Raw genomic sequence first — 12903 nt, 5'->3', positions numbered from 1 at the left:
ATGGTTGCTTATTGCAGGGTCACCATAGCCCATGCTTTATAGACTTTAATTATGGGGTCCCTAATTTTTGGAATTCTGTCCAGGCTATTAATCTGCTTTTAACAGGGCCTTTCATTTATCTTGGCTTTTCAAATTCTCCTTCTTATAAGGCAGTCCTCACCCAGTTATTTCACTGTCCACTTGGTTTAGGTAGTTAACTAATTTAATTAATTCTTTGGTGAAATGTGAATGTTTTGTTCCCTGCAATCATTCTTATGGTTGGCTTGCAATCCTCTTTCACTCTGAAGTAAGTTTAACGAAACTGAAGTGGCCAGCTCCATGTTGTTCAGCTCATGTATTTCATTGTCACGTGTTATGCTCCCTTAAAATTAATTGCCACGCCTCTGTGGAAACCAGACAAAGTGACACTCAGTTAGATGGTAATAATTATAATACCAGCGGACTTAATATCTCATAAAGGACTACAGTATATGCAAGCTTACTAACAGCGCTGAAGAAGGCACTTCAGCCCATCAGGTCTGTACTAGCTCTGCAAATGAGCACTATGACTTGAACTTGCTTCCTCTATGCTTTTAGACAATGAATTCCATACTTGGAATCACTCAATTTGTGAAAAAGATTGTTCTCACACACTTTTTCAAATCACTTCAAATCTATGTCCTCCTATTCTCAATATTTTACGAGTGGGAACAGTTTCTCCCTATCTGTCCAGCCCCCTCATGATGTTAAAAACCTCTATCAAATCTCATCTTAGGCTTCTCCTGTCTGAGAAAAACAGTCTAGACTTCACCAATCTGTCTTCATAACTGAAGTTTGTCATCCCTGGAACCATTCTTGTAAGCGTCCTCTTTATTTTGTCCAAAGTATCCACATCCTTGCTGAAGTGTGGTGCCCAGCACTGTAAGTTCTCCATAACCTTCTTGTTCTCGTGCTTTACCAACTGTTTCTCCACCTGTCCTGCCACTTTTAATGACTTAGACAGACTTACATCTGTTCCTGTATCTTCTTTAGAATTGTACCCCTTAACCTATATTATCTTCCATGTTTTTCCAACCAAAATGAATCACTTCACACTTCTCCGCATTCTTTTGCGAACTACCTGTGCACTCCAACAAAGTGTCCATATCCTTTTGAGTTCTTTGCTGCCCACCTCTCCATTTAGAATGCTTGCAAGTTTTGTACATACCTCCAACTCCTCTCTTCAGGAAGAGTTCTTGACCTAGTGTTTCTTATAACGAGAAAAATATTTGGAATGTAAACAGGCATCCGTGTCACTTGGGACATGTGAGCTGCTATAAGAGCAAAGCAAAAGATTAAAAAACAAAATACCTGTCAGGATTCATAGCTCCCACCAGCAACCCATTGGCAGGTCACTTTGGTTTTCCAGGAAACTAGTCACCTTTCTTGCCCGTTGGGATGGCATGGGATTGTGGAGTTAGCAAGTTGAGACCCTTAAGTAGCTATTAATTCACCACTTAGAGGCCTTAAATAATTAGGGGTCATGGAAGTTCCCAGTGGACCTTTTTGTCAGAGTTTAATTGGTGAAGTGGCCAACTCACCCCTTTATTTCCCATTCACTCTACTCAGTATGTTCCTATAATTGATACATTTATTAGACTATTGATGGTACTGCTTAAAAGATACAAGATAAAGTTCTATAAGAACTTAATACGTATTACAATTCCTTTTTTATAGACTGGAATGGCTTTAACCTATGATCCCACCGCTGCTATGCAGAATGGGTGAGTATTTTCTGAGCTGTGTGCTGGCTTGTTATAAATTATTAGTGTGTTTGAAGCTCCTGAGACTGTCACCTACTTCCATCAATGCCTTTCCAAATGTAATACAGAACACACTGAAATTAAAAGATCCATAATCTGACGCTACTTTGATTAGTCAGTGTACTAGCATTTGCAAACTGTCTGGTGAAAGTGCATTTCCAAAATTATCGGTGTCTCTTATAACATTCTTAGAGGAGCTACCACAACACATTTGAATGAAGAACTGAATGTAGTAATAATTTCTCTCTCTCTTCTTGTGGTTGGCCACTGCTCCCGAATGCTTTTGTGTGATAAAATAGTTCATACAAATCCAAACATAAAACATATTCCCATATATAACTAAAGTGTTTTGGGGTAGGATGCCAATAATGAGGAAAATCCAGTTTAAGTCCGGTACATTTTCATGGTAGTTAATAGATGTGCAATCAGTTTTGGCAAGGAACCTCCAGTGATTATGGAAGCTTCAAAGTGTATCAGCACCCAAAGCATAAGTACATACATGGGAACATGCTCATGGATATACAGACAGCAGAGAGGACAATGACCTCCTCTGAGACACATTCTAGCAAACAACTCGACAATTAAGCATCACATCCAATGGACATTTTTATGATGGAGACATTAGGAGTGCCCACCTTTTGATCTGCAAACTTTCATACTGAACCAAGGTAAATGTTTTGCATTTGGACTTGACTTTTCTGGAGCACAGCACATTAATAGGAGTTGGAAAGGGAATAATGCCATTTTGCAGTTCTTGTCAGGATTTTTATTTGAAACTAATACTGTGCTTGCTTCCTACAGTTTTTATTCTTCACCATACAGTATTGCAACAAATCGTATGATTGCACAGACATCTATCACACCTTTCATTGCTGCTTCTCCTGTTTCAACATATCAGGTAGGGGAGAAGGATCTACTGCTCCTTATTTTTTTGCCTGTTCCTCTGTAAGTAATTAACCTCACCAAGGCATCCAATTTTTCTTTTTCTTTTCTGGAATTCTTATTGCATGCAAGCAATTAAAAAAGCCTGACTGATTTCTTTTGACGACTTGGAGTGGTCTGGAAGGAGGATGACAAGGTGAAGGTTGGGTACTGTGAAACTAAGATCCAAAACAGCATTTTCTCATCTGCCTTGTCAGTCTGCCACTCATAATTTTTGTTTCAGTCCTACAAAGCAGCTTTATTTCCTGTGAGAGCCAATCTTCACATTCGCTCACAGAAGCTGGCTGTTGCTGGTAAAAACAGCATTTATTCCCCGTCCCTAATTGCGCAAACTTTGTGGCTTCTGGGCCATTTCAGAGGACAGTTAAGACTCAACCACATTGGTGAAAAAGTGAGGACTGCAGATGCTGGAGATCAGAGCTGAAAATGTGTTGCTGGAAAAGCGCAGCAGGTCAGGCAGCATCCAAGGAACAGGAGAATCGACATTTCGGGCATAAGAAGGGCTTATGCCCGAAACGTTGTTTCTCCTATTCCTTGGATGCTGCCTAACCTGCTGCGCTTTTCCAGCAACACATTTTCAGCTCAACCACATTGGTGTCACGTGTAGGCCAGACCAGGCAAAGGCAGCAGATTGCTTTCCCGAAAGGACATTAATGAACCAGGTGGGTTTTTACAGAAATTAACAATGATTACGTTGTCAATGCTAGGCCAGCTTTGAATTTCAAATCTTTATTGAATTCACATTTCTTTATCTGCCATGGTGGGACACGAGTCACATTCCCAGTACGTTAGTCTAGAGTGCTAGGTTACTACTCCAGTGATATTATCACTACCCATTGCTTCTCCATGCAGGCATATCTTACTCAGCCATTTTGCAGCTCCTTCATTTGGTCTTGGATATCAGTTCTGGTTAGTAATCTTCCTTTGTGAACTGCAACATTTGTTGCCCACTCTTCCAGGTGCTGCAGATGTTTATTCATTTTTAAAGTGTTTGCATTACATAACTCATCTCATCACTCCAGACTACAGTGCTGCTTCCTTGTCACACAGGGCTGAGATGCTGAGTGAAAAATTCCAGTCAGCCACTGATCACTGGCCTTATTTAGCCTTTTAATTGTGTTAAATTTATATCTACCTTAAATTAAAATGAGTTAAATTTAGTCCAGGATAGTCAGGATGCAAAGTTCATCCAGACTGCTGTACAAATAGAAATTGACCCCTCAATTCCAAACTGAGACCCCTATTAAAGCAAGCGAAAAGGAAAAAGCAATGGTTCCCTGAGATAGCCGCCTGCACTTTGTGTGAGGGGCTTTTGATCTCATTTTAACTGTGGCAAAATGTGGGCAAGGACCATGGGAAATGGCATAGAATCAGCGGCTAATTTAGACCTATCTTTGATTAATGAGGGAGTCAAGAGCCGTAGGGTTCAGTCAGGAAAGTGCTGTTAAAGCCACAATTAGATTAGCCGTGATTTTACTGAATGGGGGTATAGGTGCAAGGGGCCAAATGGCTGAGTCTGCTTTTTCTGTTCTTAGGCCATTTCTCCAGCACTTCCATTAATTTGCCACTGAAGTTCCAGTGAAGGAGCGGAAGAACCCTGCACTGATTCTCCCCAGTAATTCTGTTTAGTCTTATCATTACACAAAGAATATCACTGCACTGCCATTATGTAAATAAAGAGAAACTAAATAAAGCAGTTAAGTCCACATGGAAATTACCTTGGTCAGATCAGTTTTTGCATAATAATATATATTATTATAGTCTGAAACAAACGCAGAGAATGCTGAGGACATCTGGCAGCATCTTTGGAGAGAGAAAAACAGAGTTTATAGTTTGAGTATAGTATGACATCTTCTGAACTCTGTTCTGAAGAACAGTTGTCGTGGTCTTGAAATGTTTACTCTGTTCCTCCCTCCATGGGTGCTGCCAGACCTGCTGAGATTCTTCAGAAACTTTGATATTTCTTTCAGATTTCCAGCATCCGCATCCTTTGCCTCATTACATTGCTGGAGCTGGGCAAAGATTGGCTAAAATTTGAATATAAGCAAGCCTGCCGCACATAACATAGTCCGAAAATGGAACAATTTAAAAAACTGGAAATTGCTGTTAGTGATTTTGTTGTATTAATGCTCAGATGCTTGTACAAATTAACTGTTGTAGTAGGAGATGTGATTTCAGATGAGTGTGGTAGCATTCATTCAATGCAACCATATCTGTAAGGAAGGTATTTGAGCTTGCAGTTATAATGAAAAGTTGCCTTCATTAATTGTTGTTGCTTTTCTCGTGTGAGTGCAACATTATGTGACACAAATGGGCTCCCCTTCAAAAGTAACAAACTAGCTGAGAAATGGAAAAAAGGAGAATAGAATTGGCTTCCACAGGAATGCAAGCACTTTGCACAGAGACATTATTATTATTTAAACAACTATAATGAAATGATCAGGTCACTTGGACCAGACAGCAATAGGTCACACATTTACAAAGTAATTACCAGTGAAGGAAATCCTTTGGTCCAAAATTAGACCCAAAATTAATCTCAATGGATCATCCTCTAGGTTCATAGAACATTGCAGCGCAGTACAGGCCCTTCACCCATCGATGTTGTGCCAAACTGTGGAACCAATCTACACTATTCCATTTTCATCCAGATGTATATCCCATGACTATTTAAATGCCCTTAAAGTTGACGAGTCTATTACAGTTGCAGGCAGGGCATTCCACGCCTCTACTACTCTCTGAGTAAAGAAACTACCTCTGACATCTGTCCTATATCTATCACCACTCAGTTTAAAGCTATGTCCCCTCATGCTAGCCATCACCATCTGAGGAAAAAGGCTCTCACTGTCCACCCTATCTAATTCTCTGATCATCTTTTATGTCTCTATTAAGTAACCCATTAACCTTCTTCTCTCTAACAAAAACAGCCTCAAGACCCTCAGCCTTTCCTCATAAGACTTTCCCTCCATACCAGGCAACATCCTAGTAAATCTTCTCTGCACCCTTACCAATGCTTTAATGTCCTTCCCATAATGTGACAAACAGAGCTGTACACAATACTCCAAATATGGCCGGACCAGAAATATGTACAGCTGCAACATGACAATCCCTCTCCCAATAAAAGCTAACACACCTTATACCTTCTCAACAACCCTATCAACTGGATGGCAATGTTCGGGGATCAATGCACATGGACAGCGAGATCTCTCTGCTCATCTACACTACCAAGAATCTTACCATTAGTCCAGTACTCTGTATTCCTGATACTCCTTCCAAAGTGAATCACTTTTCTGCATTAAACTCCATTTGCCACCTCTCAGCCCAGCTCTGCAGCTTATCTACGTCCCTCTGTAACCTGCAGTATCCTTCCTCACTGTCTGCAACTCCACCAGCTTTAGTGTCATCTGCAAATTTACTAACCCATTCTTCTACACCCTCATCCAGGTCATTTATTAAAATGACAAACAACAGTGGGCCCAAAACTAGTAACTGAACTCCAGGATGAACATTTCCTATCAACCAGCACCCTCTATCATTTTCCAGCTAGCCAATTTCTGATCCAAACTGCTAAATCATCCTCAATCCCATGCCTCTGTATTTTGTGCAATAGCCAACCGTGGGGAGCCTTATCAATTGCTTTACTGAAATCCATATACACCACATCAACCATTTTACCCTCGTCCACCTGTTTGGTCATCTTCTCAAATAACTCAATCAGGTTTGTGAGACACAACCTACCTTTCACAAAACCATGTTGATGATCCCTAATCAAATTATTCCTTTCTAGATGATTATGAATCCTATCCCTTCTAATCCTTTCCAACACTTTAGCCACAACTGAAGTAAGGCTCACTGGTCTATAATTATTAGGGTTGTCTCTACTCCTTGAACAAGGGAACATTTGCTATCCTCCAGTCTTCTGGTACTATTCCTGTAGACAATAATGACATAAAGATCAAAGCAAAAGGCTCTGCAGTCTCCTCTTTGGCTTCCCAGATAATCCTAGGATTAATCCACCTGACCCAGGGGATTTATCTATTTTCACACTTTCCAGAATTGCTAACACCTCCTCCATGTGAACCTCAATCTTGTCTAGTCTAGTAGCCTATATCTCAGTATTCTCCTCGACAAAGTTGTCTTTTTCCTGTGTGAACATTGACGAAAAATATTCATTTAGTGCTTCCCCTATCTCCTCTGACTCCATACACAGCTTCCCACTACTGTTCTTGACAGTCCCTAATCTTACTCTGGTCATTCTTTTATTCCTGATATACCAATAGAAAGCTTTAGGGTTTTCCTTGATCCTACCTGCCAACAACTTCTCATGTTCCCTTCTGGCTCTTCTTAGCTCTCTCTTTAGGGCTTTCCTGGCTAACTTGTAACACTCAAGCACCCTAATTGAGCCTTCACATCTCATCCTAACATAAGCCTCCTTCTTCCTCTTGACAAGACCTTCAACTTCTTTAGTAAACCACAGCTCCCTCACTCAACCACTTCCTCCCTGCCTGACATGTACATACTTATCTAGGACATGCAGTAGCTGTTCCTTGAACAAGATCAAGCGGCACGGTGGCACAGTGGTTAGCACTGCTGCCTCACAGCGCCTGAGACCCGGGTTCAATTCCCGCCTCAGGCGACTGACTGTGTGGAGTTTGCACGTTTTCCCCGTGTCTGCGTGGGTTTCCTCCGGGTGCTCCGGTTTCCTCCCACAGTCCAAAGATGTGCAGGCCAGGTGAATTGGCCATGCTAAATTGCCCATAGTGTTAGGTAAGAGGTAAATGTAGATGTAGGGGTATGGGTGGGTTACGCTTCGGCGGGGCGGTGTGGACTTGTTGGGCCGAAGGGCCTGTTTCCACACTGTAAGTAATCTAATCTAATCTAATCCACATTTCAATTGTACCCTCCCCTGCAGTTTCCTTTCCCATCTTATGCATCCTAAATCTTGCCGAATCTTGCCTTTCCCCCATCTATAACTCTTGACCTGTGGTGTATACTTGTTCCTTGCCATTGTTAAAGTAAACTTAGCCAAATTGTGGTCACTATCACCAAAGTACTCACCTACCTTCAAACCTAACACCTGGCTCGGGTACCAAATCCAATGTGGCCTCACCTTATGTTAGCCTATCTACACACCGTGTTAGGAAACCCTGTTGCACACATTAGACAAAAACTGACCCATCTAAGGTGCTCGAACTATAGCATTTCCAGTCAATATTAGAGAAGTTAATGGACCCCCCATAACAACTACCCTGTTACTCTTGCTCCTATCGTGAATCATCTTTGCTATCCTTTCCTCTACATCTCTGGAATTATTCGGAGGCCAATGGAAAACAAGGTGACCTCTCCTTTCCTGTTTCTAACCTCAGCCTCAATAAGCGAGTCCTCAAATATCCTTTCTGCTACCGTAATTCTGAACCTTGAGTAACAGGGCCACACCTCCCGGTCTTTTACCATCTTCCCTGTTGTTACTGAAACATCTAAACCCTGGAGCCTGCAACAAGCATTTCTGTTCCTGCTCTATCCATGTCTCTGAAATGGCCACAACATCGAAGTCCCAGGTATGAACTCATGCTGCAACTTCACCCACCATATTCCAGATGCTCCTGGCTTTGAAGTAGACACACTTCAAACCACCTTCCTGCCTGACGGTACTCTCCTGCAACCTTGGAACCTTATTCATGACCTCACTACTCTCAACCTCCTGTACATTGGAGCTACAATTCCAGTTCCCATCCCCCTGCTGAATGAGTTTAAATCCTCCCAAAGAGCATTAGCAAACCACCCCACCAAGGATATTGTTACCCCTCTGGTTCAGGTTTGTGTTTGTAGAGGTCCCACCTACCCCAGATTAAGCCCCAGTTATCCAGGTATTTGAATCTCTCACTCTTGCACCATCCCTGTAGTTTAATAAATGATTCTGGGATTTCTGCCTGTGCTGCTTTTTTGAGGTATTTTCAGTGTTGGAGCTGATTTCCTTGAATTGTAGGTGCAGTAATTACTGTTTATAAGCGACCGCATTGTTTTGGAACTTTGGGGAGAAAAGGCTAAAGCAACGGCAGTTTGAAAAGGAGGAAGAGACAAGAGTAGAGACCACATGGGAAGTGATTCACACAAGGAAGAAACCTACACTGCTGTCTGACCCAGCAGTAACAGCCACTGCCTCTGTTGTCTGGTTTCATTGGAGTCCATTCTAAGAAAATAAACAAACAGTGAAATTCACAGCTGGCCTTGGAGAAACTTGTAGAGGAACAGCTAAGTGGTTTTTAAAGTGTAATCTTACAGTTTTACTTGTAAATCTACAATAGTGAATAGATTTTTTTATTATATGTTGTTATTGAGATCTGTCTCTTGATAAAGCTTTAAAAATATAAAAACATAGGTATAAGCTCACCTGGACAAGTGTTATTTAGAGCAGTAAGACTGTTCTATTTTCTGGATCTGGAAATTATTAAGGTGCAAAGATGGCCTTTAGTAGAGTGGTATGCTTTTCCTGTTGGATGTAAGAGATTAATGAGAGTTTCCATGTTACTGATGATTACGTCTGCAGGAAGTGTGTTTGGTTGCAAATCCTATTGGATCGCATAGATTGGTTGGAGCAGCAGTTAGAGGCATAGAGGAATTTACAGAAGATAGGGAGTGTTATGGATGGCATTTGCAGGGAGGGAGATAAGCTATAGTTATAGTCATGTAGTTGGGTTACCACCAGGAAAGGTAGGAGGGGTAGGCAGGTAGTGCAGAAGTCTCCTGTGGCTATCCCCATCTCAAACAAGTATGCTGCTTTGGAAAATATAGGGGCTTATGGATTCTCTGAGGAATATAGCACTAACAACTATGTTTCTGGTACAGAGACTGGATCTAATGTAATGAGAGTTACGTCAGGTTCCAAGTGATTGATTATGTTAGGGGGCTCTCTAGTCAGAGGCACAGACAGACAATTCTGTGGCTGACAGGATGACATCAGAATAGTGTGTTGCCTCCCTGGTGCCAGGACCAAAGATCCAGAGACGGTGCAAAGGGGAGAGGGACCAGCAGGAGGTCGTTGTACACATTGGAACTAACAACATTGGAAGGGAAAAGGATGAGATGCTGAGGAGAGAATATAGGAAGTTAGGCAGGAATTTAAAAAGGAGGCCCTAGTGGGTAATAATATCTGGATTACTCCTGGTGCTACCAGCTAGTGAGGAAAGGAAAGGGAGGATGGAGCAGATGAATGAGTGGCTGAGGAGCTGGTGCAGGGGAGAAGCGTTCACATTTTTGGAACATTGGAATGTCTTCTGGGATAGAAGTGACCTGTACAAGAAAGACAGATTGCACTTGAATTGGAAAGGGACTAATATACCGGTGAGGAGATTTGCTAGAGCTGCTTGCAGGATTTAAACTGGGCGGGGCAGGGGTGGGGTGGGTTGAGGGGGATGGGGGCAGAGCGAAGGTGATAAGGGACCCAGGGAAATAGTGACGAAAGTGATCAGTCTGGGACTGGTACAGTTGGGAAGAGGAGCAAGTAAAAGAGGACAAGACAAGCAGGAACAAAGTAGAGAACTTAGCAGAATGGAAAATTAAACTGCACTTATTTCAATGCAAGAGGCTGAACAGGTAAGGCATGAACTCAGGGCATGGTTGGGAACATGGGACTGGGATATCATAGCAATTACAGAGATGTGGCTTAGGGATGGACAGGACTGGCAGCTTAATGTTCCACGGTGTGGATACTATAGGAAACGTGCGGGGATGGGCAAAAGAGGAGGGGGAGTGCCATTTTTCATTAAGGTTAACATTATGGCTGTATTTTTGGAGGAAAATCCTGGGAATATGGGATATTATTTGGGTGGAACTGAGAAATACGAAAGGGATGATTACTTTATTGGGATTGTACTATCGACCCCCCAACAGTCAGCAGGAAATTAAAAAGCAAATTTGTAAGGAGATCTCAGCTATCTGTAAGAATAATAGGGTGGTTATGGTAGGAGATGTTAACTTTCCAAACATAGACTGGGACTGCCATAGTGTTAAGGGCTTGGATAGAGAAGAATTTGTTTAGTAGGAGAACATTTTCTGATTCAGCATGTGGATGTACTTATCAGAGAAGGTGCAAAACTTGACCTACTCTTGTGAAATAAGGCAGGGCAAGTGACTGAGGTGTCAGTGGGGGACCACTTTGGGGCCAGTGCCCAAATTTTATTGGTTTTATATTGTTGATGGGAAAAGATCGACCAGATCTAAAAGTTAAAGTTCTAAATTGGAGCAAGGCCAATTTTGACAGTATTCGGCAAGAGCTTTCCAAAGTTGACTGGAGGCAGATGTTTGCAGGTAAAGGGAAGGCTGGAAAATGGGAAGCCTTCAAAAATTAGATAATGAGAGCCCAGGGACAGTATATTCCTGTCAGGGTGAAAGGAAAGGCTGGTAGGTATAGGGAATGCTAGATGACTAAAGAAATTGAGGGTTTAGTTAAGAAAAAGAAGGAAGCATATATTAAGGTATAGACAGGATAGATCGAGTGAATCCTTAGAAGAGTATAAAGGCAGTAGGAATATACTTAAGAGAGAAATCAAGAGGGCAAAAAGGGGACATGAGATAGCTTTGGCAAATCGAATTAAGTAGAATCCAAACAGTTTTTACAAATACATTAAGGACAAAAGGGTAACTAGGGAGAGAATAGGGCCCCTCAAAGATCAGCAAGGTGGCCTTTACATGGCGCCGCAAAAAATGGGGGAAATATTTTGTTAGGGTGTAGGGAATGTTGGATGACTGGAGAAATTGAGATTTTGGTGAAAGTGAGGACTGCAGATGCTGGAGATCAGAGACAAGATTAGAGTAGTGCTGGAAAGTGAGATTTTGGTCAAGAATAGGAAGGAAGCATATTTCAAGTATGAGACATCAGAAATCAAGTGATTCCCTTGAAGCATATAAAAGCAGTGGGAGTATACTTAAGAGGGCAAAAGGAGACATTAGATAGCTTTGACAAATAGGGTTAAGGAGAATCCAAAGGGATTCTAGAAATACATTAAAGACAAAAGGGCAGCTAGGGAGAGAATAGGTCCGCTTAAAGGTTAACAAGGCCACCAATGTGTGGAAACAGATGGGGGAGATACTAAATGAGTATTTTGCATCAGTATTTACTGTGGAGAAGAACATGGAAGATCGAGCGCATAGGGAAATTAATAGCACCATCTTGAAAAATATCCATATTACATAGTAGGAGGTGCTGTATGTCTCAAAACGTATAAAGGTGGATAAATCCCCAGAACCTGATCAGGTGTACCCTAGAACTCTGTGGGAAGCTAGAGAAGTGATTGCTGTGCCCCTTGCTGAGATATTTGTATCATCAATAGTCATAGGTGAGGTGCCGGAAGACTGGAGGTTGGCTAACGTTCTGCTTCTATATAAGAAGGGTGGTAAGGACAAGCCAGGGAACGATAGACCAGTGAGTCTGATGTCAGTGGTGGGCAAATTGTTAGAGTAAACCCTGAGAGACCAGATTTACATGCATTTGGAAAGGCAAGGACTGATTAGGGATAGTCAACATGGCTTTGGGCGTGGAAGATCATGTCTCATGGACTTAATTGAATTTTTTGAAGAAGTAACAAAGAGCATTGAAGAGGGCAGAATGGTGGACGTGATCTATATAGACTTGAGTAAGGCTTTCAACATGGTTCTTTATGGTAGTCTGGTTTGCAAAGTTAAATCACACAGAATAGATGAACTAAAAATTTGGATACAGAACTGGCTCAAAGGTAGAAGACTGAGAGTGGTGATTGAAGGTTGCTTTTCAGACTGGACACCTGTGACCAGCAATGTGTCACAGAGATTGGTGCTGGGTGCACTGCTTTTCATCATTTATGTAAATGATTTGGATGTGTACATGGAAGGTATAGTTAGTAAGTTTGCAGACGACACCAAAATCGGAGGTGTAGTGGACAGCGAAGAAAGTTACCTCAGAGTACAACAGGATCCTGATCAGATTGGACAATTGTCTGAGGAGTGGCAGATGGAGTTTAATGCAGATAAATGCGAGGTGCTGCATTTTGGAAAGCCAAGTCAGTGTAGGATTTATACATTTAATGGTAAGGTCCTGGGGAGTGTTGCTGAACAAAGAGACCTCAGAGTGCAGGTTCATAGTTCAGTGGTAATGGAGTCACAGGTAGGTAAGATTGTGAAGAAGACGTTTAGTATGCTTTCCTTTATT

The 12903-nt window shown here is 41.8% G+C and overlaps 1 protein-coding gene across 6 annotated transcripts in view; it reads left to right on the top strand.

The window, feature by feature from the left end:
- Positions 1–12903, top strand: part of rbms3 (RNA binding motif, single stranded interacting protein) — a 1402627-nt gene that overhangs the window by 1308229 nt on the left and 81495 nt on the right. For all 6 annotated transcript variants that reach the window (XM_072575202.1, XM_072575203.1, XM_072575199.1 and 3 more), the window contains 2 exons: positions 1696–1742; positions 2583–2679. In XM_072575202.1, coding sequence (XP_072431303.1) covers positions 1696–1742; positions 2583–2679 — 144 coding nt within the window. The remainder of the gene's footprint in view (positions 1–1695; positions 1743–2582; positions 2680–12903) is intronic.

Source organism: Chiloscyllium punctatum, chromosome 8 (assembly GCF_047496795.1).
Source record: "Chiloscyllium punctatum isolate Juve2018m chromosome 8, sChiPun1.3, whole genome shotgun sequence".
Taxonomy (NCBI): domain Eukaryota; kingdom Metazoa; phylum Chordata; class Chondrichthyes; order Orectolobiformes; family Hemiscylliidae; genus Chiloscyllium; species Chiloscyllium punctatum.
This window is presented reverse-complemented; position numbering and strand designations above follow the sequence as displayed.